Genomic DNA, 24,539 nt, shown 5'->3' with positions numbered 1-24,539 from the left:
CTCACTCATCTGTAGAACAAAGATGGCTTTCCGACTCAGATTGTCAGCCACACAAGTTTCAAAGAATCCTATATTTAATAGGCGCGGGTTGTTAATTTGGTTGAACTAAATGGAAACCATCTCTTTATATTAATGAAAAATGGAGATGAGCGCAAGTATCTTCCGAACTCATCCATAACTCAAACTCCAAACTCCTGCTTTTTTGTACGCCAATGAGCTGCAGGCTGGGTTTTTCCCCACCCCACAGATTCTGTTAGAGATGAGTTCAGAAGACACCTGCACTGAAATGAACATTCTGGATCGAAACCAAAAATTCAGGATGCACTTGGTCGGAAAAGGAAATGGAAAGTTTTTTTAAAAAAATATACATATATTTTATATATATTTATATTCAACTTTTTAATTAACCTCCTTAGCGGTATTCCCGAGTGTGGCTCGGGGCGGAATTTTAGTGCCATTAGCGGTAACCCCGAGCCACACTCGGGGTACTGCCAGGGATCAGGTCACTGGATCCTGGTAGAGGTTACTTACCTTGTCCCTGGGATCCTGCGATGTGTCACTGCAGCATACGGCGACTGGATCTTCCGCCCGATGCTGAGAGCCCCGCTTCCGTCTCCTGCGACGTGATGCTCGCAGGGGGTTGGAACCGGGGACAAATTTGAAAAGTAAAACACACAAACACACCGATATATTGTAATCCTATTGGATTACATTACAAAATAGAATAAATTGACCTTAGTGTGCCCCCCCAGTGCCCTTTCCTGTACTTTATATATATATATATATATATATATATAGAGATAGATCGATATACACTTATATCTATCTATATACAGGTATATACATATATATATATATATATATATATATATATATACACTTATATCTATCTATCTATCTATATATGGATATACACTTATATCTATATCTATATATATATATGTATACACACACATACATATATATGTGTAAATATATATATATATATATATATATATGTATATATATTATTATTATTCAGGATTTATATAGCGCCAACAGTTTGCGCAGCTCTTTACAGTGTGGGGGAAGACAATACAGTTACAGTACAATTCAAAACAGGAGGAATCAGAGGGCCCTACTCGTTAGAGCTTACAATCTAGAAATATATATATATGTGTATATATATATATATATATATATATATATATATATATACACACTTTAACATATTTATAGTTATTTATTATATTATAATTTATAGCATGCACATTAAAACATATACTTAAATTGACATTCAATTAATAAATGATACAAAAATAATGCTTTGAATAGACAATCAAAGGCAAATAATAAGTTAATTGATGTATATCCAGATCTTATATAAGCAAAGAATTGAGTCCAAAGAGTTGTGCAAAGTGCAGAAACAAGAATTCCTCCACCGTAATAAATAGTCCTTGAATCTGCAATAGCTTAAAAGACCACGCTATGCGCTTACCACAGATGGAGTGTAAACAGACACAGTAATAAATGAGAGCGGTCAAGACAGGGATTCATTCACCACAGTGCTTCAAATCCGTGATGACAGGTGAAGATCACACTATGCGCTTAACACAATTTTGATGAGAAAAAGCCCATCTTAATGCTTAAAAGGTAAGCTGCTGCCCAATCCAATAGCAGTGGAATGATCCATCCAACTGATGCAGCCCAACAGAAGCGCCAATCAAATGCGAGGCTAAGGCACGGACCCTCCGGATCAATCACGCACCGGCATCAGCCACAAAAAAGAGAAATGGGCCACAATAGTGAAGTACGTAGGCACAGTTTATTCAGACAAAAGGTAACTTACATGTAAACAAAGAACAAAGCGCTTTTCTCGGCAGGATCCAAAGATGCAGCCGCCTGACTTCCGGGTAGTACGTAGGTGACGTCAGCATGCCTTCCCGACGCGTTTCGTCACAAATTACGTCTTCCTGGAAATTACTAGCAAAATAATGGTACCGCTTTCAGCACCTAAAATCGGAAACAATTATACCGCCAGGGAGGTTAATAGTTTTTGAAGCACTTTTGCATTAGAAAAAGCACAAGAAAAGCTCAAGAAAAATGCCTCCACTTAAAATCTATGTATGTCTTCACACTGGCCAGTGGCCACAGTGGTGTAACGCACCTCCCCATTGAAATGCATTGAAAGCACAGCAAAAACTCATCATGCGACACCTGTGTTCCGTTTTTGATGTGGCTTTTGAGTCACATGACCTATGAAAATCATGGAAAATCGTGTGTGTTTTTGGTGGCCATTATTGGCACTTTTTTTTGGGAAAACGCTGATAACCCTATTTTTGGCCGATAATTTTCGGGGGCTGATATATCAGTGCATACATAGAAAAAAAGTTTTAGAATAGATTACACTAGACATGAACCTTATTTATGGATTTTGACCCCTTAAAAGATGAACACGTTTCAGTTTTGATTTAAAATCATTACATCTCTGCAATACATGAACATTTCCCTGTGCTTTATCCTGTTCAAAAGAACAAATAGAGAAAGATACCTGTTCTGACAGAAATTTAGTAAGATGCTAATTTCCTGTTTGTTTCACAGTGCTTCTGCTTTCCTGAAATGCCAACCAATATATTGATCCTTTAGAAATCCAGTAAGCTCCTAACTTCCTGATTGAGATGATATAACCGTGCCTCTGCTGTTCTGAAATCCCAAGCAGTGTTGCCAGCCCTTGTGCTGGACTACAGAATTCCTCCATTTCCCTCTGTTCTCTAATCCAAAGGTGAACTAGGTAGGCCTGGAAACACTGCTTGGGATTTCAGTGCAGCAGAGGTGAAGTGCACAGAAAGTTATGCTGGATTTCTGACAGGACCAACATGTGCTGTTGTAGTCTCTGAGGGACAATAATTTTTATAACCATATAAAACCTGCTCGTAAAGATCACATTTTCTCAAAAGTAGAAAAAATAAGTATTTGTTGTTCATAATATGAGTGGATAGGTAGGCCCTAACTGCAGATGACACCCAGGTCGTCCAGCCCACAGAACACTGCCATCAGATTCACTGGAAGAGCGGCCCACATGGGTTTAATCACAGCATATGTCTTTCAGCTGAACGTTGATGTGGTTGGAGGTTTAGGTCTGGCACACCAAGGTTTACCCCATTATTTAAAAAATTGCCAATATTGGCGAATATCCTCTGGGATAAACAATTTAACTTTGAGAAGGTTTGGAACCCCTGGATCAGATATCTTCAATCCTCTGAGTGATTGGTGGTGCTCTTTGGGTCGGGCGCCTTGGTTGGGGGACATCTGCTTTTTTTTTCCTTTCTCTTTCTTTGCTCTGCTCCCCCCCCCCCCTTTTTTTTTCTCTAGTTCTGGTTTATATACAGTGCCTTGCGAAAGTATTCGGCCCCCTTGAACTTTGTGACCTTTTGCCACATTTTAGGCTTCAAACATAAAGATATAAAACTAATTTTTTATGAAGAATCAACAACAAGTGGGACACAATCATGAAGTGGAACGAAATTTTTTGGATATTTCAAACTTTATTAACAAATAAAAAACTGAAAAATTGGGCGTGCAAAATTATTCAGCCCCTTTACTTTCAGTGCAGCAAACTCTCTCCAGAAGTTCAGTGAGGATCTCTGAATGATCCAATGTTGACCTAAATGACTAATGATGATAAATAGAATCCACCTGTGTGTAATCAAGTCTCCATATAAATGCACCTGCTCTGTGATAGTCTCAGAGGTCTGTTTAAAGCGCAGAGAGCATCATGAAGAACAAGGAACACACCACGCAGGTCCGAGATACTGTTGTGGAGAAGTTTAAAGCTGGATTTGGATACAAAAAGATTTCCCAAGCTTTAAACATCCCAAGGAGCACTGTGCAAGCGACAATATTGAAATGGAAGGAGTATCAGACCACTGCAAATCTATGAAGACCTGGCCGTCCCTCTAAACTTTCAGCTCCTACAAGGAGAAGACTGATGAGAGATGCAGCCAAGAGGCCTATGATCACTCTGGATGAACTGCAGAGATCTACAGCTGAGGTGGGAGACTCTTTAGTTCTTTAGTCTTCCAGTTTGATTCTATTTGCACATTTTATATGATGTTTTGTTATCAGCACCCCTGTGTCCTTACTGGCACAGGGTGCTCCTTGAGACCCTTAATTTTTAATTACAGTTTTTCACATCTCTATGATCAGCTGTACTTTACCACATCAGACAGCTCTTGTTTACCCCCTTTTTGTTCAATGAGCGGGATATTGTGTGACTGTGGTTCAGTATCAGCAGCCAGTGAGATGTAATTTGTACACGTAACGTTAGGGGGAGTCGTATGGCTTCCTTTGTATTATACAATTGGCACACTGACATCTGGTGGCCAAACAACGTCTATACATCTCAATGATTTTTGTCTGATTGTACACATGTGTGTCTGATCAGTCAATTATCAGCCTATTATATAAAGGAACCCATGACCCCCCATCAATCAGCTCCGATGAAACCGACGTAAGGTCGGTGAAACGCGTCAGCAGGCTTCACCAGTTGGATTGCACCACCCGGACCCACCTCCTTGGAGTGTTTATGCGACCCCTGCAGCATTGGCTCAGTCACGGCTCCCCTGATTCTGCTGCTCGCCAATACCGGATGTGACGTAGGGCCGGTAATCTCTGACCCGTTCGTCACCACTTGGAAACGAGGCTGGAGCAAGCATCGATGGGACAACGCCGTTAGCAGTCTGCACGAGCCGCCGGGGTCTTGCTGTTCTACACACGGAGGTATGAACTTTCTCTAATTGGTCCACTTATCGCATGGTGCACATCCCCTTCTACAATCTGCACAGATGACCTAACCGCTTTCTATCCCCGCCATCACTTGGGCATGATATGTAATTACCGAGCGGATAGTATGTAACTCCTTTAATAGTGCTCACGATATCTACAGGAGGAAACCGCACCTGCTTTTTGGCCGGTTCACATTTTCAGGGACAATATCATCAACTTGTGCCCACATCATCCACTCTGGAAAATCCCTTTACAGCATTAATTACTGCATTATCCCAACCCCTCAAATCAGGATTGGAATTGCTCAAGTGGACTTTCCTCCCAACCTTCTTTTTCCTGCAGGTTTTTCTACAGTGCCAACACTGTTTCTAACTTCTTTTTTCTACACAGGCATATCTGTGATTACATCCAAGAACTCTGCAGGCATTGCATATCTCCATTTATGGATTGGGCCTATTATCCCTGATCAGTTTTTGATCCACCCCTGCATATATTTCAATTTTTGGTCTCGGTTGATGCAATCCACTGTTTGTACATGTTTTTAATGTTTTAATTATGTATTGTGTCCATGTATGTCATCAGTTCATTCACCAGGCATAAGTGCCTTAATAAATTATTTGTATTTTTTCACCACCACTCAGCCATCACTGTGTATCTTTAGTGCCTATATCTGATCACCCTCGAATTGTGAAGAGGGGTGGAAGCAATCCTTGTTTTCACCCAATTCACAAATTTTGTTTGTTTATGGCATTTTGGGATCAATAGGTACTCATACAGATACGTTTTAGTCTGAGTGTCTTTTTTGGTATTTATTGAGGCCTTTCTCTGGAACCAATCCCCTTTACATTTTTTCTTGTTCATGTCGGTTGGATTGGCTTTTGATCCATTCCGGTTCCATGGCCCTGCCCTTTAATACTTATATCTTCAACTCAATTCTCAGATTGAGCAAGAGATCGAGGTAGCCTTTGATACCCAGCCGGAATCATCCCTCCCTAGTTCAGAACCTTTGGTTGATTTATTTCGGCAACATAAAAAACTGGTGATTAAATCATTAAATAGGAAGTGGGACATAGCGTCCCTACAATCACATGTGTCTAATAATATTATCCCAAGGGGTCTGAGGGAGAGGGTGATTCCGGCCCAGCATCTCCATACCCCCAGATTTTTGGCCTTATGGAAGGAGGATTGTATTGCCCGGGGGGTCCATATAATGAAATTGATTATTGATGAAGAGAAGCTTCAGCTGCAGGAACTACAGGCGGAAATAGTTAAGAGTACATTGGCCTTAGAATCCTTCCAAGAGAAGGAAGAATTTATAAAACTTAACGAGAGCCTTAAAAAAGAGGTTGAACGCACTCAAAAAAATCTAAAATCCACAAAACAAAATAAATTTAGGCAGAACCTGGTAGACTGCGAGCGGGAGGATCTCTTTGATCCTACCCTTGTTAGGAGCAGAAGTAGATCCCGCGGAAACTATAGACAGAGGAGGCACCCCAGTAAATTTAGGGGAAACTCCTCAGGTAGTGATACAGAAGATAAATCAGTCTCTTTTTTGGTGCCAGGGACAGAGGAGGAAGACAGTGGGGGTCAATTACAACAACTAGACAACCCAAAACCTGTACACAGAGAAAGAGCCAACCAGAAAGTAAAAAACAAACAAATCCAACAGAAAACAGCCCCTCCCAGAGCCACGCGATCCAGCCAGAAACAACAGAGGTAAATCAGTTGAGCCCAGACCTTAAGGTGGTCAATTTATCTGAATTTAATTTACAAAAACGTCACATTGATTTACTTAGTAAGGGCCTCTCATTTTCTCCCACTTCTACCATGTGTGAATTTGAAGTTTTCAAGGACATTAATTTGTTCCTTAGGAGGGTTATCTTCCAAATGTGGCATCATGTTTCAAGTACTGAGTCTAATCAGGATTCCCCACTCACTGAACAGGATAGGGAGGCACTGGAGGCTCTCACATCCCTGTTGTTGGAGGGTAGTCCATCTGATGACGAGCCTGATGACTTTAATCAGATTAGACGTGATGCCAACATCCGCATCAGATCCATGAAGATGCCCCCGTTCACCAAATATAAAAATATCAAGATTTTCCTTGATTTGGTACAAAACGACCTTCGGAAAATCAACTGGTGGGATATAAAAAAGCCTGATAATCTTTCTAGATCGGAACGACAGGCACTTAGAGAACTGGAGACAGCACCCAATTTGGTTATTAGGTGTAGCGACAAGGGCGGCAATGTTGTCCTATTAGGCGAAGAAATGTATGAAAGGGAAGTACTGCGTCAACTCAATGACACTAGTACCTATACCAAGCTTAAACATAACCCTTTCCCCTCCCTTGTCGCTACATTGAACCAAAAAATCACTTTGGCGAAAGAAGTCAACTTAATATCTAAAAAAGAGGCGGACCATCTCCTTGTCAAGTGCTACAATGTGCCCACTTTTTATACCATCCCTAAATTGCATAAATCGGTAACTCAACCACCGGGAAGACCGATTGTTTCGGCCATCGGTGGTCCTTTGGAAAGAGTGGGCACATTTGTGGACGCATTGATTAAGGAGATGGTCTTTGAACTCCCTTCTTACGTGCAGGATACTAGAGATGTACTTAGCAAACTTGTCGACATCAAGGTTCCTCCTGAGGTAATCTTTGTAGGCATTGATGTTGAAAGCCTGTACACGTCAATACCTCATGAATGGGGTCTACAGGCTGTGCACCATTTCCTGCAACGTAAATTTCCAAACCTGGGAGCTCCTAATGAGTTCGTGGTAGAATTGCTGCAGTTCATGCTCAACAACAATTGTTTCCAGTTCCTTTCCTCCTTTTTCCAGCAGACCAGGGGCACCTCTATGGGAGCACCGTGGGCTCCGGCCTACGCGTGCCTCCATTTGGGTCTCTGGGAGGAGCAGGAAGTATATCCATCCCCAATGTACCTCGGCCATTCCCTTTTATGGCTGAGGTACATTGACGATGTACTGCTCCTCTGGGGAGGAACTCTGCCGGAGCTGGAAGCTTTTGTTGGGGGGCTGAACTGCAACAATAGAAACATAAAATTGACCTATACTGCGACAGCCAATAACCTACCTTTTTTAGATCTTTTAGTTTCACGGGTGGGATCTACTATTAAAACTACTACGTACCGCAAGGCAATGTCGGCCAACACGTTGCTTTTTGCGGAGAGTCATCATCCAAGATCTTTAACCACTTAAGCCCCGGAGGATTTGGCTGCTAAACGACCACGGGGTATTTTGCGATTCGGCACTGCGTGAATTTAACGGACAATTGCGCGGTCGTGCAACGCTGTACCTAAACGAATTTGACGTCCTTTTTTTCCCACAAACAGAGCTTTCTTTTGGTGGTATTTGATCACCTGTGCGCTTTTTGCTTTTTGCGCTATAAACAAAAAAAGAGCGTAAATTTTGCAAAAATAACAATATTTTTCACATTTTTTTATATGAAATTCCCCAAAAAAAAAATGTAAAAATCAAAATTTTTTAACATTTTCGCCCAATTTGTTTTATCCTACCTATGTTTGGTAAAAAAAAAATCGCAAAAAGCGTATTTTTATTGGTTTGCGCAAAAGTTATCGCGTTTACCAACAAAGGGAAAGATTTTTGTCATTTTTGTTGTTTTTTTTTAACGCGTAATGGCGGCGATCTGCAATTTTTTTTGCGGTACTGCGACATTGCGGCGGACAGATCGGACCCTTGACTGACATTTTTGATACTTTTGGGGTTACCAGTGACATTTCTACAGTAATCAGTGCTATACATATGCACTGTTACTGTAAAAATACACTGGTAGTGAAGGGGTTAACTTTATTTGGGAGGGAGGGGCTGTGTGTTTCCCTAGGGGCGTGCTTTCTACTGTGATTGGCTGTGGCTTGAGCTGTAAGGACACTGATCAACGGTTCTACATAGTAGATCCGTCTGATCAGTGTTTTTACACCGAGGAGAATGACAGGTGGCTTGTTTACACAAGCCGCCTGACTTTCTCCCTCTCCCCCGACGATCGCCGAGTGACCGACGGACATCGGGTCCGCCAGTCACACGCGCAGGCGGGTCCGTGACCGCGCGGGAGCGGGAGCGTGCTCTCTCCCCAGACCCTCCCAGGCTAGTGACGTTAATTAACGTCACTCTGCCTGGCCGGGGCTGACCGCCGCAGTAAATCTACTTGCGGCAGTCGGCAAGCGGTTAATTAATGGTATTCCCGTTGGGCAGTTCCTCCGCCTCAAGCGGAATTGCACAGACGAGGCCGATTATCAAACCGAAGCCAGGGACCTACATAAACGCTTCAAAGAACGAGGCTATTCCCATAACACCATCAGACGGGCCCGGAAGAAAGTAGGACCAAGACAGAGGTCTGAGTTACTCCTTAAAAAGGATGATTCTTTACCTCTGTCTAAGTCAACTCAGCAAACCCATCCTAGGATTGTAACACGTTATGGCTCACAATGGGACCAGGTTAGGGAGGTGATCACTAAACATTGGCAGGTCCTGACCGTATCACCTCTAATAGAAAAAATAGTGGGACCCAGACCCCTGATTACTGCCAAGCGTGCAAAAGACCTTAAGGATGGTTTAGTCCATTCGGAGTTTGTTAGAACCAAAACACAGCGCACTTGGCTAACCTCCTTACCTCCGGTTAAAGGGATGTTTGCATGTGGCAAATGCTCAGTATGCAAACTAGCGATAAATTCTAAAACCTTCTTTAGCTGCGATATGAGCCAAGAATTTACCATCAACAGTTTTATGAACTGTCAAACTGAAAGAGTCATTTATCAACTCGTGTGCCCCTGTAACAAATCCTACATCGGGAAAACTAAGCGCCAATTGAAGACCAGGATTCTGGAACACTTAGCCGATATTAGGAACAAGATTGATAATAAAACGATACCCCTGCACTTCCTGGAGTACCACAGTGCCAATCCAGACGGACTACTATTCCGGGGTATTTATGCCCTTAAGCTCTCTGCTAGACGCGGAGATTTTGACACTGTGTTACTCCAGAAGGAGAAGTTATGGATATACAAAATGTAGTCTTTGGCCCCTGTGGGGTTAAACGTTGAGTTCAGCCTGAAGCCTTTTTTGACCCCCTAATAATATGCTATGTTGTATATCAGTCATTTCTGACTTGATTACCCCTTTCCATTCCTTCTTATGAATTACCTCCATCTTGATACCTTCATCGGTATGTCCTAGTGTGCCAGTATATTGATATTTCCTGCAGGGTTCTATATATGTATAGCAAGTAGCCAGTATGGACATCCATTATTTTAGGGTATCATATGTATCCATGGTGTTCCGAGTGTTGGCCTTCTCTTTGCGGCTTATTCTGCTCATTTTCGGCCATTATTGTAGGTGACACTTCCCCTTGGACCATTATCTGGGGTTGGTGTGTATATGTATTTCATGGAACTTCCTTAACATGATATTAAGGTTATCTGTGGATATGGTATACACAACAAAATTTATTGCTGAATCTATAACTCAACATCTCTCTCCATTGACTATGTGTCACAAATCAGCACTGTGTATCTTTATGGTTCTTTAGTCTTCCAGTTTGATTCTATTTGCACATTTTATATGATGTTTTGTTATCAGCACCCCTGTGTCCTTACTGGCACAGGATGCTCCTTGAGACCCTTAATTTTTAATTACAATTTTTCACATCTCTATGATCAGCTGTACTTTACCACATCAGACAGCTCTTGTTTACCCCCTTTTTTTCAATGAGCGGGATATTGTGTGACTGTGGTTCAGTATCAGCAGCCAGTGAGATGTAATTTGTACACGTAACGTTAGGGGAAGTCGTATGGCTTCCTTTGTATTATACAATTGGCACACTGACATCTGGTGGCCAAACAACGTCTATACATCTCAATGATTTTTGTCTGATTGTACACATCTGTGTTTGATCAGTCAATTATCAGCCTATTATATAAAGGAACCCATGACCCCCCATCAATCGGCTCCGATGAAACTGACGTAAGGTCGGTGAAACGCGTCAGCAGGCTTCACCAGTTGGATTGCACCACCCGGACCCACCTCCTTGGAGTGTTTATGCGACCCCTGCAGCATTGGCTCAGTCACGGCTCCCCTGATTCCGCTGCTCGCCAATACCGGATGTGACGTAGGGCCGGTAATCTCTGACCCGTTCGTCACCACTTGGAAACGAGGCTGGAGCAAGCATCGATGGGACAACGCCGTTAGCAGTCCACACGAGCCGCCAGGGTCTTGCTGTTCTACACACGGAGGTATGAACTTTCTCTAATTGGTCCACTTATCGCATGGTGCACATCCCCTTCTACAATCTGCACGGAGGACCTAACCGCTTTCTATCCCCGCCATCACTGGGGCATGATATGTAATTACCGAGCGGATAGTATGTAACTCCTTTAATAGTGCTCACGATATCTACAGGAGGAAACCGCACCTGCTTTTTGGCCGGTTCACATTTTCAGGGACAATATCATCAACTTGTGCCCATATCATCCACTCTGGAAAATCCCTTTACAGCATTAATTACTGCATTATCCCAACCCCTCAAATCAGGATTGGAATTGCTCAAGTGGACTTTCCTCCCAACCTTCTTTTTCCTGCAGGTTTTTCTACAGTGCCAACACTGTTTCTAACTTCTTTTTTCTACACAGGCATATCTGTGATTACATCCAAGAACTCTGCAGGCATTGCATATCTCCATTTACGGATTGGGCCTATTATCCCTGATCAGTTTTTGAACCACCCCTGCATATATTTCAATTTTTGGTCTCGGGTTGATGCAATCCACTGTTTGTACATGTTTTTAATGTTTTAATTATGTATTGTGTCCATGTATGTCATCAGTTCATTCACCAGGCATAAGTGCCTTAATAAATTATTTGTATTTTTTCACCACCACTCAGCCATCACTGTGTATCTTTAGTGCCTATATCTGATCACCCTCGAATTGTGAAGAGGGGTGGAAGCAATCCTTGTTTTCACCCAATTCACAAATTTTGTTTGAGGTGGGAGACTCTGTCCATAGGACAACAATCAGTCGTATACTGCACAAATCTGGCCTTTATGGAAGAGTGGCAAGAAGAAAGCCATTTCTTAAAGTGTAAGAATATTTAATAATAATATCTTGCGCTCGTACTTCATTATGTCAGAATATTTATACTGCTCTGAATATAGCAGTGTCTATTTATGGTTAATAAGCAAAGATCTATGAGAAAGGAGAATCTTCACCTATTGCCACAAATCAATATGTCGTGAATTATTTTTAATTGATTAATTTCTTTTTAAAAGCATATACCAATCTTAGTGAGTACAGTCTACAGTAAGGAATATATATAAAATATTTATTCTCAAGACATGTAATCACAATATATGATCAAACAAGAAGTGACACAAAAAGATAACTTCTACATAAAATACTAACTTCAAACCATCAATGCAATGTGATGTTTAGCTCAATAATGAAAGTGAAAGTAAAACAAAGTGAAAGTGAAATGAAAGCAAGATTACCATTTCTTCCCAGGTATAGCACAAACCATAGGTAACTGTTCTATATAAACAGACCACAATTGTCTGCGAATCACACTGCCGAAAGTCATTTCACTGCAGATGGAGTGAGAATAAGCCATGCAAAACGGAAGACTTAAAATTGCAAATAATGCACTAAATCTGATATTAATAAAAATGTATAAAAACAAAAATCAGCTTTTTAGAGAAAAATCTACCATGGTTCATACGGCTGGGATTGTAATCTTATTACCCTTAAATATGCAATATAAAACATATAAGAAAGGAAATAAACAATATTGAATAAAATCAAATAACATAGCAAGGCATATTTACCACACTTAAGATGGCGGCTAGCTTCAAATGGTCGTTACCAGAGTCTTAAGATGGATGCCAGCAAGGGAGGAGTTTCGTTTGGTGTCCCTCAAAGTTTCAGATGAATGATGGAGTATGTCTGGATGAGTCTATAGATGGACGTAGTAGCGTGTGTGATGTAAGTGTAAGGTGTGTTGTCAGTAGTGTAATGTAATGTGTGTGTCTCTCATATCTGGGCTGTTCTTTTATATGGTATGAACAAAGGGATATAAAAATTACCATAAGTTAAACCCAGAGGGATGAAACATTATCCCCATTGGTTGGGATATTCTATACCTTAACTGGTGAGGTCAGAGCCACACCTCTTTAAATAATTAACCCAATGTATGTATAATAAAATTAAAGGATGATTTCTCTATATGTAAGAGTAATCATAAAAGCACAACATAAAACTTTGTCCATACTCCCAGCACATCCATAAATGTCCATCTGTATCTCCATCATTCACCTTGGCAAGTAATGTCATTTCAATAATAATTATTTTTAATACAATATAATATTTCTATATGGGAAATATCTAAAATACCCCAAAACTGCATTTGGTATTTCGTCTATAGAGGGCAGTATCGTACCGTTCATTAAATTTCGTGCTTAACAATAATTAAAACATATTGTTATCTGATGATCTTTGACCTGTTGGCTAGTGAAAAGCCGTTACTTATTTGACCATGCCATAGGCTGTCAGACATCTTGTCTGGTTTGTAGAATTTATAACACCTTGAACACTTAAACACAAACTTCTCTGAAATTAGGTAATTAGTGACGAGATACATATGTTCTTACACTTAATAGAAAGAATTCTAAGTAGGATTACTACTGTAAGAATATAAACCCAAAATGTGATATAACATTCCTAAATATATATGTATATGCCTTACATAATATAATGACATAATTATGGCTAATATCTTCTCACACATAATAATGTATCTTTTAAAACTTATATAGTTCATCTTTAAATGTCTGCTAGAGTATACTGGGGTATTGTCCATTGTTATATACAGATAAGATTACAAGCTAGACTAGTATGGTGTCTCGCTAATTGTCCCTTATCTGATGAGATGTCAATGTATTACCTTATTTACGATTACATAGATACCAAGACCTCTGTTGAAATTATAAGACCCTATTGTAAGCCTGTAAGAGACATTTTGCAAGAAGACATATATGAACTCCCTTTCACCTTAAAACAAGATGGACGCTGCACCATTCAGAATCTTATATGCATAATATGGAATATACATGGCTTTTTAAATCCATTTTTTTCCTATTATTATATTAATCAATCACCCCCAATAATCCCGACAAAAGATATCCATAAAAAGTGTAGTTTAAAGTTTGCCACAAGCCACCTGGGAGACACACCAAACATGTGGAAGAAGGTGCTCTGGTCAGATGAAACCAAAATCAAACTTTTTGGCAACAATGCAAAACGTTATGTTTGGCGTAAAAGCAACACAGCTCATCACCCTGAATACACCATCCCCACTGTCAAACATGGTGGTGGCAGCATCATGGTTTGGGCCTGCTTTTCTTCAGCAAGGACAGGGAAGTTGGTTAAAATTGATGGGAAGATGGATGGAGCCAAATACAGGACCATTCTTGAAGAAAACCTGATGGAGTCTGCAAAAGATCAAATGTAGGAATAAGTGACCGCACTCCGAAAGTTCAAATCAAAAAGGAGTAATTTATTCTTCATCAAATAACATCAAAAATCAAACTGTGAGACATGGGACAAAAGAAGGTAGACGCGTTTCACGACACAAAAGGTCGCTTACTCATTACCACATGAGTCTGCAAAAGACCTGAGACTGGGACGGAGATTTGTCTTCCAACAAGACAATGATCCAAAACATAAAGCAAAATCTACAATGGAATGGTTCACAAATAAACATATCCAGGTGTTAGAATGGCCAAGTCAAAGTCCAGACCTGAATCCAATCGAGAATCTGTGGAAAGAACTGAAAACTGCTGTTCACAAACGCTCTCTATCCAACCTCACTGAGCTCGAGCTGTTTTGCAAGGAGGAATGGGCAAAAATTTCAGTCTCTCGATGTGCAAAACTGATAGAGACGTACCCCAAGCGACTTACAGCTGTAATCGCAGCAAAAGGTAGCGCTAAAAAGTATTAACTTAAGGGGGCTGAATAATTTTGCACGCCAAGTTTTTCAGTTTCTTAATTGTTAAAAATGTATGAAATATCCAATAAATTTCGTTCCACTTCATGATTGTGTCCCACTTGTTGTTGATTCTTCACAAAAAAATTACAGTTTTATATCTTTATGTTTGAAGCCTGAAATGTGGCAAAAGGTTGAAAAGTTCAAGGGGGCCGAATACTTTCGCAAGGCACTGTATATTTATGTATGGTTGCTTAAGTGCAGGCTCCAGGGCCTTTTTTAGTCTAGACCAGTTATGTGAGCATATTACTTCACTATTTCGTATTTGAAATGTCACATGCTCTCTATAGCACCCTATGTTATCACCAATTTGGAGTAGCACATATGAAGTAGATCTGCAACATGATATGACACCCTGATACCATACTTTTTTATGTATAAATGTATTTTAGCACTTTTGTTTCCTCCCACTTACACATGACATATGCACAATTTATTTGGGCTTATCCTGTCCTATATTAATGTCCCTGAATAGTCCATTTTTCTTATGACTAGGACCTGCTGGATTTTAAAAGTGTTTGGCTATGCACCATTGCTTGTTATGTGTTTCTATATCTCTATATTTTTATGTTTTGTCTAAACTTCTTTCAATAAAAATATTGAAAAGAAAATGTTGTTGATATTATCACAATATGTTAGCACTGTCATCTATTTTGCCCTTCATTTATGCAGCATCTTCCTTTTTATGAAAAAGTTTTGCATAATCTGATTCTGAACAGGTGTCATCATTTTTCAAGCAGTGGAGTAATGGGGCAGTTGTTCCCATCTATCCTTGTACATCCAGACATCTCTTTATACAATTGTCAGAACAGTTTTCCCTTGGCTGCCATTGTGGCATCTGCAATCTGAGGATCCTAACATACACTTTACTATATTGCTGCTGAATGTACGTAGATTTCAGAGTAGTTCTAGCAGCCATGTTTGCAGGTGCAAAGATTATGCTAATTACAGTTATCTCCTGCTGTTTATTGAAAAGCTGGTGACGATTGTTTTCTTCTTCTTCTCAGTTTCAGCGACAAGGAAAAGATGTGGACAAAGTTAAACACAGGCTTCTAGAAATGGCCAATTATGTGGATAAGGTCAGTGCCATTCATTTGTGAATTTATTCATTTAAAAATCCAAGACAAATTTTTTTGCTTTTATTTTTTACTTTGTATTTTGTGTCAGATTTATAGTTTTCAGAGGTTAAAAAAAGATAAATCTTGATTTGTCACTGTGCATAAGCTGTGCAATTTTGTGAACAACTTTTTCTCCCTCAGGTTTTTTTTTTGTAATTGTCCCACATTTCTAAAGCCCCGTACACACGATCAGATTATCAAACGATTTTTCGTCCGTTTTTTGTGGCATGCTAGTCTGATGTGGAAAGTGAAGAGGTTATTTTCATACGAATTTTCCCGTACGACAGAATTCTACTTCAGAAGTGATGTCATGTGCTGGATTGTTTTGTATGTGTTCTTTCGTCTCTGAGCATGCCTATTCTTGCTCTTAAGATTTTTTTCCGTCGAAATCTGTACTAATGAGACGAAACTCTGACGTTGTTTTGACGGACGACAAAAATTATATAGCCTGCACATCAGGATTTTGTCAGCCGAAAAGTCGGAGTCGGCTGTCGAAAGCACCATACTAACAATCCGAAAATCGGCAGATCGGTCGTCGGATGAATTTTCCCATCAGATTTTCTTATAGTGTGTATGGGCCTTTAGGCTGGATACAACTTTTGTTGTTAGATTTCCTTTAGATTTACCTTCAACTATGTAGTGCAAGGGCCTGCCTGATTGCATACAAGTGTTTAGGTTTGACCTCATATTATATGATTTTTGGTCAATCTAAAGGAAAAAAAAATCTAAAGAAAATTGTATAGTGTGTATCCAGCTTTACTTATGTAGATAATTTACCTTAAACCCTTCATGATGGAGGTAAAACAAATCTTAACACCTGAGCACAATTTTGCAACTTTAACACGTGTTAGTTTAACTTTACATATCATCGCAACTACATGGTATATCCAAGTGAATTATACAACATTTTATTCAAGGCAAATTGGGCTTTTATTTGATGGTAAATAGTAATGGATATCTTCTGATTTCTGTTAATATAAAAGGAAACCTGACACAAAAATTAGTAAATAAGAAAAAAATAATAATTTAACATTTTGCTGTATATTTCATTCTATTACCATAACCTACCATCAAAGAACAACCCTAAAATAATTATCCTGCTCCTGATGATCACAAGATTGCCACATAACAATAGTGCACAATTTGCTTTTTTTATCCTACCTAAAACACATTAACACTAATACTAATGTAAACAATGCATTTTTTTTTAATCCTACCTAAATTACATTGACGCTGACCTTTGACCACAACTTTTGACTGTGACATGGCTTTTGACCCTAACCTTGACTTTAACTCTTACCCTGTGTGATAAACAGCCCCTGTCAGTTGTGGATAGAGTTTATCTGCTGCATTGGATTTTGTGGTTCATGAGGTAATTGGGTGGCAGTTTTGCAGCAGGTTTATAGCAGGCTGCAGGGGGTTAATCACTGACAATACTTTGTTCCCCACCTGGGATAGAATTTGTCTTTCCCAGTGTTAGTGGATGCAAGCAGGATGTGAAGTTAAAGCTGGATACACACTATACAATCACCTTTAGATTTTATCCTTTAGACTTACCAAAGCCATATAATATGAGGTCAAACCTAAACACTTTCAATTTGTATGTAATCAGCCAGGCCCTTGCACTACATAGTTTAAGGTAAATCTAAAGGTATTCTTACAACAAAAGTTGCATAGTGTGTATCCAGACTAACCTGTCTGAAGCAGACCCATTGGAGTCTATTTTACTAGTCAGGAGGCTTAACACTGTTTTGCTGGACTTTTTGTTTTTAGCTGTTATTCTAAAGCCTCGTACACACGCACCGATTGTTGGCCGACCGATCGGCCATCTCTTGTCCAGTGTTGTTGTGTTGGTTGAAATGTGCTCTAGACTGCACACGAATTTTGTCGGCCAACAACAACCAACTGCAGAAGTGATGTCATGTTCTGGTTTACTTTTCGTGTGTTTTTTCTTCTCTGAGCATGCCCAGTCTTGCTCATCACATTTTTGTCTGCCGAAATCTGTACTGACTGAAGAACAATCGGCCATTCTGGTGACGGCCAACAAAAAATTTATAGCATGCACACCAGATTTTGTTCAGCCGAAAAGTCACAGTCGGTTGTCGGAAGCATCATACTAACAAGCCGACAATCAGCCGATCGGACGTTGGCCGAAAATTCACGGCCAACAATCGGTGCGTGTGTACGAGGCTTTAGGCTAGCCATTGTGTTGGAGAACACCATGATTATTGCTAGCGACAATCCGCATGTAATCCGCATTTAAAATCTGACAAGCTGGTTGTACCCAAGTTGATCAATTGGTCAACTTGGGTACATTCAGCCTGCTCATACGAGATTCGAACCATGTATGGCTGGCTTTACCCCTGTGAGGGAAATCATCTTGTTTTTGCTGTACGCTGACCAATAAACACAGGTAGGAAGCACTTAAACCTTATTGCTGTGTGGATTACCTCTCTCCGAGCTCTCTGCTTGATGCTGAATCCCCCCACACCTAACACTGACCTAGATCAAACCTTGATTTAGCTATTTGTTTTTATTTTTTACACACACATTTTTTCATGTACAATTTTCTCCTCTAGCAAGGAGAAAAAGAAACCGTGTATCTTATTCTCCATTAAAGAGGAGAAAACATAGGGGTGAGCTATTTAGTGACTGATCACTGTATTAGCCAATCAGAGGATATCACATCAATGAGGTGATCAGGAACTAGAGCTCCTGGTTACCAATTGTGGGCTATTGTTACTAATTGACAGCTCAGTCTCTGTGCTAGGACCTTGCTGCGGCACATACATGCGGCCCATGGACAAAGACCCACTTCTGTGAAGTCGTATATATGCATATGCTCGGCATTAATATCGGATCCAAAATTTTGGAGTTGTCATGAGAGCAAGAGGTGAGGGAGAATCCAACAGTGGGGAACACCTGTTCTTGTGACAACCTGTTCAATTTAAAGAGATCTCCTCTGTTTTCCTATTGCTTCCCCAGCTCAGGAAGTTAAGGGAAATTTCTTTAGCTGGAAACAGGCAGCAAAAAAGTAACTTGCTAGGGACTCCTATCTAAAACTAAAAAATAAAGTTTTGGCTTTACATACGTACATAAGTGCAACTAATCTGTGTGACAGCTAAACCATATCTATCACATACAGTGGTTATAGAAAATATTTACTCTACTTGCCTGGTCTGTGCCAAACAATGAAGCCTGATCAGTGCCCATCAATGCAGCCACATCATCCGGCTGGCTCTCCTCTTCCTCTCCTCTCTCTTCCCCAGGCTCCTGGCTGATCGCTGGGAGAACAGCTCCCATTAAACCCCGCCTGCCAGCGGCGCTCGCCCCTCCCCTTCCGAGGCAGCCCTCAAGATTTTTCCGTCTGCCAAATGCAAGCCGGCGAGTGGAAATGTTGAGGGTTGCAGTGGGTATAGAAAAGAATCACCCCCCTTTAAAATTGTCACATTTTGTTGCTTTGCAGTCTGAAATGAAGAAAGACACAGTTTTATTTACCCAGCTATATTTACTCAGTGCAACTTATAACATCCAAGTGAAAGATAGAACACCAACATGTCAGAAATTTATTTTTTAAATTAAAATAAGGAATCGCTTAGAGTTAGAAAAAGGACCACTCCCTTGTGTCAGTATTTTGTTAAACCACCTTTTGGTTTAATTAAAACTTTTAGTCTGTTGGGATATGTCTCTACTAACTTTGCACATTATGACTTTTGAATATTTGCCCACACTTCTTTGCAGAACTGCTCAAGTTCAGTTACATTTGATGGTGAGCGTTTGTGGACTGCAATCTTCAAGTCATTCCACAAATTTTCAATAGGGTCTGTCTGGGCTTTGACTAGGCCATGTAAGGACATTCACATTTTTCTCCTTCAACCACTGCAGGAGCTGTATTTTTTTTTCCGCCAGACATATGGTTTGGTGTTAAGGCCAAATAATTCCATTTTAGTCTTCTCTGACCATAACACCTTTTTCACGTGGCCTCGAAATCTTCAAGGTGCATTTTTGCAAAGCCCAGTTGTGACTGCATGTGGCCTTTCTTGAGGAGTGGCTTTTTTTCTTGCAAACCCTCCAATACAAGCTACATTTGAGGACAATTTGCGATATTTTTGTTAGGAAGGGGGTGATCCTTTTTTCAACTCAGTAATTCTGTTTTTGATTTTTTTTTTACATTTTTCTTTTCTGACATGTTGGTGTTATATCTTTCACTCCGATGTTATAAGTTTAAATGTGTAAATATAGCTGGATAAAACAAAAAAAAGTTTCTGTCTTCATTTCAGGCTGCAAAGCAACAAAATGTGATTATTTTGCTTTTTAAAATTTAAATTGATTCTGCCATTGCCAAGTAATCAGCAGTGCAGCATCAGCCTTTTGGCTTCTTTCAATTGAGTTTCTGACATCACTATAGAGAGCAAATTCTCAACTCTGCTGGGTGTGTGGACACTGCAAATAATTATTTAACATAATTTGAATTTTATGTAATGTTTCCATTACTAGACTGAGCCTTGCTTTTAAAGGGCCTCAGAATGGGAATGTAGCCCCTTGCTGATAATTATGTGCTGTGTCTCTTCCCTCCTGAGCATTGCTTCTGGGAGACTGCAGAAAGGTTGAAAAAAGAAAATGAATAATTTTTTTTCTGAATGATTAGAGGAATGCATAAATAGACAGTTAAAAGACTAAAATGAGGGCATTGAGAATGTTTGTTCTGTAGAATCATAAACCGAACATTTTGTTGCACCAGGACTGTTGTAGGAGATTGCACTGAGATTTAAACTACTCAAAATTTTTTTGTTGTTTTCTATAAAGTGCTGTCCCCATGACTGCCACCCCCCCCCCCTTTATTTCTTATACAGGCATCACAAGGGCAGGAAGTGAGGGCAGATTTTCCTAATGAGGTTAGAGACGCACAAAATAAACTGACAGAAGTGATAACATTTTATCCACTCTATCACAAAGAAAAAAAAATGGAAAGCACTAGGCGTTTACACCTGTTAGGGGTGTACTAGAGTGTAAGCCTGCCAATGCATTCTTTTTTTCAGATGTAGCTTAAGTGCTCCAGGCCAACCCTTTTTTTAAAACCATTTTCTTGGTAGAAAATCTGTGTTTTAGAACACTGGTTCCCAACCCCGGTCTTCAAGTACACCCAACAGAGCATGTTTTCTCTTCCCCCAAGATCATGTACCTAGTATGTGATATGGCACTTCCATGTAGGGAGCGCACTCGCCGCTGGCGACCCAGCCGGCGATCGTCATGAATTCACACAGGACCGGGCTCTGCCTATGTAACCAAGGCAGAGCCTTGTCCTATCAGCTGGGAAGTGATAGATTTTCTTTCACCGCATAGCAGGGTATAAAATCTATTACTTCCCCTAGTGAGAGTACCACACACTGTACACATAAACACTGGCTAGGCACACATTTAACCCTTTGATCTAGATGTTTAACACCTTTATAAAAAATATTGTTTCTCTATCGTTCATTGACAGACGCAGCTCCATATTCTTCTTAACCATTGGGTTATGCTGACCCCTACAGGAGTAGGACACTAGGCAGGAAAAAACTCTACCACGCATATTGGGCAGTCCCTGCAGGCATACACCCACACACTCTGCTATAGCATTAAGTTAGTTTCTGCCTAGTTTAGGAGTAGGTCCTAGTTCCCGGCTGGGACTTCGGTCTTAGCTTGTACTTTTATTTTTAAAGGGAACCTTTGTTAAAGATTTAATGTTTTCTAGGTGAGCTCCAGTTGTTCCTGGTTGTGCTCCCTACAGGAGTAGGACACTAGGCAGGAAAAAAAACTTTACCACACCTATGAGGCAGTCCCTGCAGGCATACACCCACACACTCTGCTATAGTCTTCAGTTTTGTTGCAAGCAGTGTTTAGAAGAAAAAAACCCATCCCACTCATAATAAGAGGGGCAGGTGCTGCATCTATCAACGAACTTCAGAGAAAAGGATTTTACGGTAAGTCAAAAATCCAGTTTTCTCTATCTTTCATTGACAGATGCAGCTCCATATTCTTCTTTACCATTGGGACGTCCCAAAGCAGTATTTGCATGAGGGGTGGGAAAAACAACGCAGAAAAGAACATAATTCCCCAAAGGCTAAACTTAGCCAACCAGTGAACATGGAGCTCAACCAGGACCAACTGGAGCTCACCTAGAAAACATTAAATCTTTAACAAAGGTTCCCTTTAAAAATAAAAGTACAAGCTAAGACCGAAGTCCCAGCCGGGTCTTTACGGTAAGTCAAAAATACAGTTTTTTTTATTTTGTTGGTCTTTTTTGTTTATAGCCTAAGTAATAAAACACAGTGGTGGTCAAATATCACCAAAAGAAAGCTCTATTTGTGGAAAAAAGGACATACATTTTTTGGGGGTATAGTGTTGCATGACCGCGCAATTATTAGTTAAAGTAAGACAGTGCCATTTAGCAAAAAATGGCCTAGTCATGAAGGGGGGTAAATCTATCAGAGGTCACATGATTAAATTAATTTCAATGACGTGGTATTTAGGAAAGCTATTTTATCCAAAGGAAATTCCCATAATGTGGCCTTTTGGGGGTTCTTGAGGATTGATGTTTGGAACTACTGCTCTAGAAGATCCAGCTACAGAGCAGGGGGAATGGGCTAACCAAGGGTGAGAGAAAAAGAGGAAAGTCATGAGACAAGAAAGCAGTCCACATTTTTTTTTTACATTCTGGTTGAATTGGAATAGAGTAAACCTGCAAGATTCTGCCAAATATATGAGGGCACCTTTTTTGTAGCTGCAAGTACCTTTTGTATATCTTGATATATATCAGTTCCTGTGTGCCCGGGAAGCACCTTGGATCCCAGGCTTAGACAGTATACATAGCCTTGACTTCTATAAAAGTTGGCACCAGCCCTTGCTTCCGCACATTGCTAATTTCCTTTCCTGTCATTTAACGGGTAAGTGCTAGAACCTTAATGGCCAGTGAAGTCTCTGGCATTGAACTATTTAATTGAAGAGCCAGGATTTGGTGCCAGAGAGCACTGGGGCTTGCTATTGACATGGGCAGAAGTAAAAGCTCTATATTCACCCTTAGTATGTGGTTTTGGGTCTTTACAGAAAAATGGGAATCTGTAAATAAACATGGGTAATTAGTGCCTGTTACCAGTGTTTTTTTTTTTGTTTTTTTTAAATTGTCTTTATGACAATTATTAATTAATCTTTTGGATACAGGCCACTTTTCTTCAGTAGGGACATCACATTGCTACATTATTTCTATATCATGTGATGGTAACCCGTATCAGATTTATGCACATGCACATGCATTTGATCATTCAGACTGATACTTTTTTTGCTTTATCAGATGAGAGACACACCAATCAGCCCCTTGTTCTGTAGATATGACATGCAATAATCCAACCCTTTGAGCCTTGATAATAATTTTTTTTTTGAAAGGTGTTTATTTATAAATTTTCAAGAACAGTACAGAACAAAAACTCAAAGCAATGTCAATAAAATATATCAGGTTATATACAATGAATCAGTGGAAAACATTGCAGCATAGATAATTCAACAACATGCCAACGTGGCCTAGGGGGGAGGGGAGGGAGGGGGGGACCTCAAAGACAGAGTGTCATAGGAGCCGTAACCGCAACAGTGGAACAAGCCTAGCAGGGCATCATAAGTGGTCACAGCCGCAAGGTAGATGGGGGGGGGGGCAACCAGCCAGGCACGGCTGACACAGAAAAAGACACACACTCACACTCACAATCCCACATACACACCCACATGCACACACCTTCCCCTGCCCTCAACAGTCCATCCCCCGAGGGGGAACAATCATTATACTACATTCAGGTCATACGATCCTTAACTCTCACGGGACCTCCACGGTCTCTTTCAGCAGACAAGCTTGACGGCAGAGGGGTATCCGCCCCGAACGAATCGTCCACATCAAGCCAGGGTTGCAAAACTTTAGAGAACTTGCCAGGACATCCTCTACTTATAGATCAGTTTATAAAGTGGTACATCACCTCGCACAATAACATAGAACTGCTGCACTGTAGGCGGTTCAACACTTTTCCAATGTAACAAGATAAGATCCTAGCATAGAACAATAGTATGCGAATCAGGGCCCAGGCATGTACACAGTGTACAAAATCATTCACGCCCAACAGGCCTACCCCCGGCGTATGTGGGACCGGCAGGTGTAATTTATCATTAAAAAAAGCGAAAATAGATGTCCAGTAGCACTTAACATGGGGGCAAGACCAGAACATGTGGAGGAGGTCTGCTGCAGGACAACCAGATCCAGGACAGGCGGCTCCCGGGGCAACACCCATACGGACCAATTTGGGAGGTGTGTAATGCAGATGGTGAATACATTTAAACTGTATGAATCTGTGGTTAGAACTAATAAGGTCCTGGAAGCACACCTCAGAGGCCTCATCCCACCCCTCCTCGTCAGCTCAGGAAGCAGTGTGACCCACTTGCGCATAGCCAGTTTAAAAGGATCAGCACTAGCCGCCTGTAGCCTCGAGTAAAACGTAGTGACCAGTTTAGTTACCTCTGGGATAGACAACAGTTTTTCCACAGGGGATTCCAGGATCAACCCAGCAAA

At 40.5% G+C, this 24,539-nt stretch overlaps 1 protein-coding gene across 1 annotated transcript in view; it reads left to right on the top strand.

Moving 5' to 3' along the window:
• Window positions 1-24,539, top strand: part of ADAM12 (ADAM metallopeptidase domain 12) — a 1,097,024-nt gene that overhangs the window by 679,943 nt on the left and 392,542 nt on the right. Inside the window, exon 8 of the mRNA XM_082269366.1 lies at window positions 15,842-15,913. Within this exon, the coding sequence (XP_082125492.1) occupies window positions 15,842-15,913 (72 nt within the window). The remainder of the gene's footprint in view (window positions 1-15,841; window positions 15,914-24,539) is intronic.

Source organism: Pelophylax lessonae (genome assembly GCF_965119305.1).
Source record: "Pelophylax lessonae genome assembly, chromosome: 9".
NCBI lineage: Eukaryota > Metazoa > Chordata > Amphibia > Anura > Ranidae > Pelophylax > Pelophylax lessonae.
Note: the sequence above shows the minus strand (reverse complement) of the source record. Positions and strands in the feature narration are given on the sequence as shown.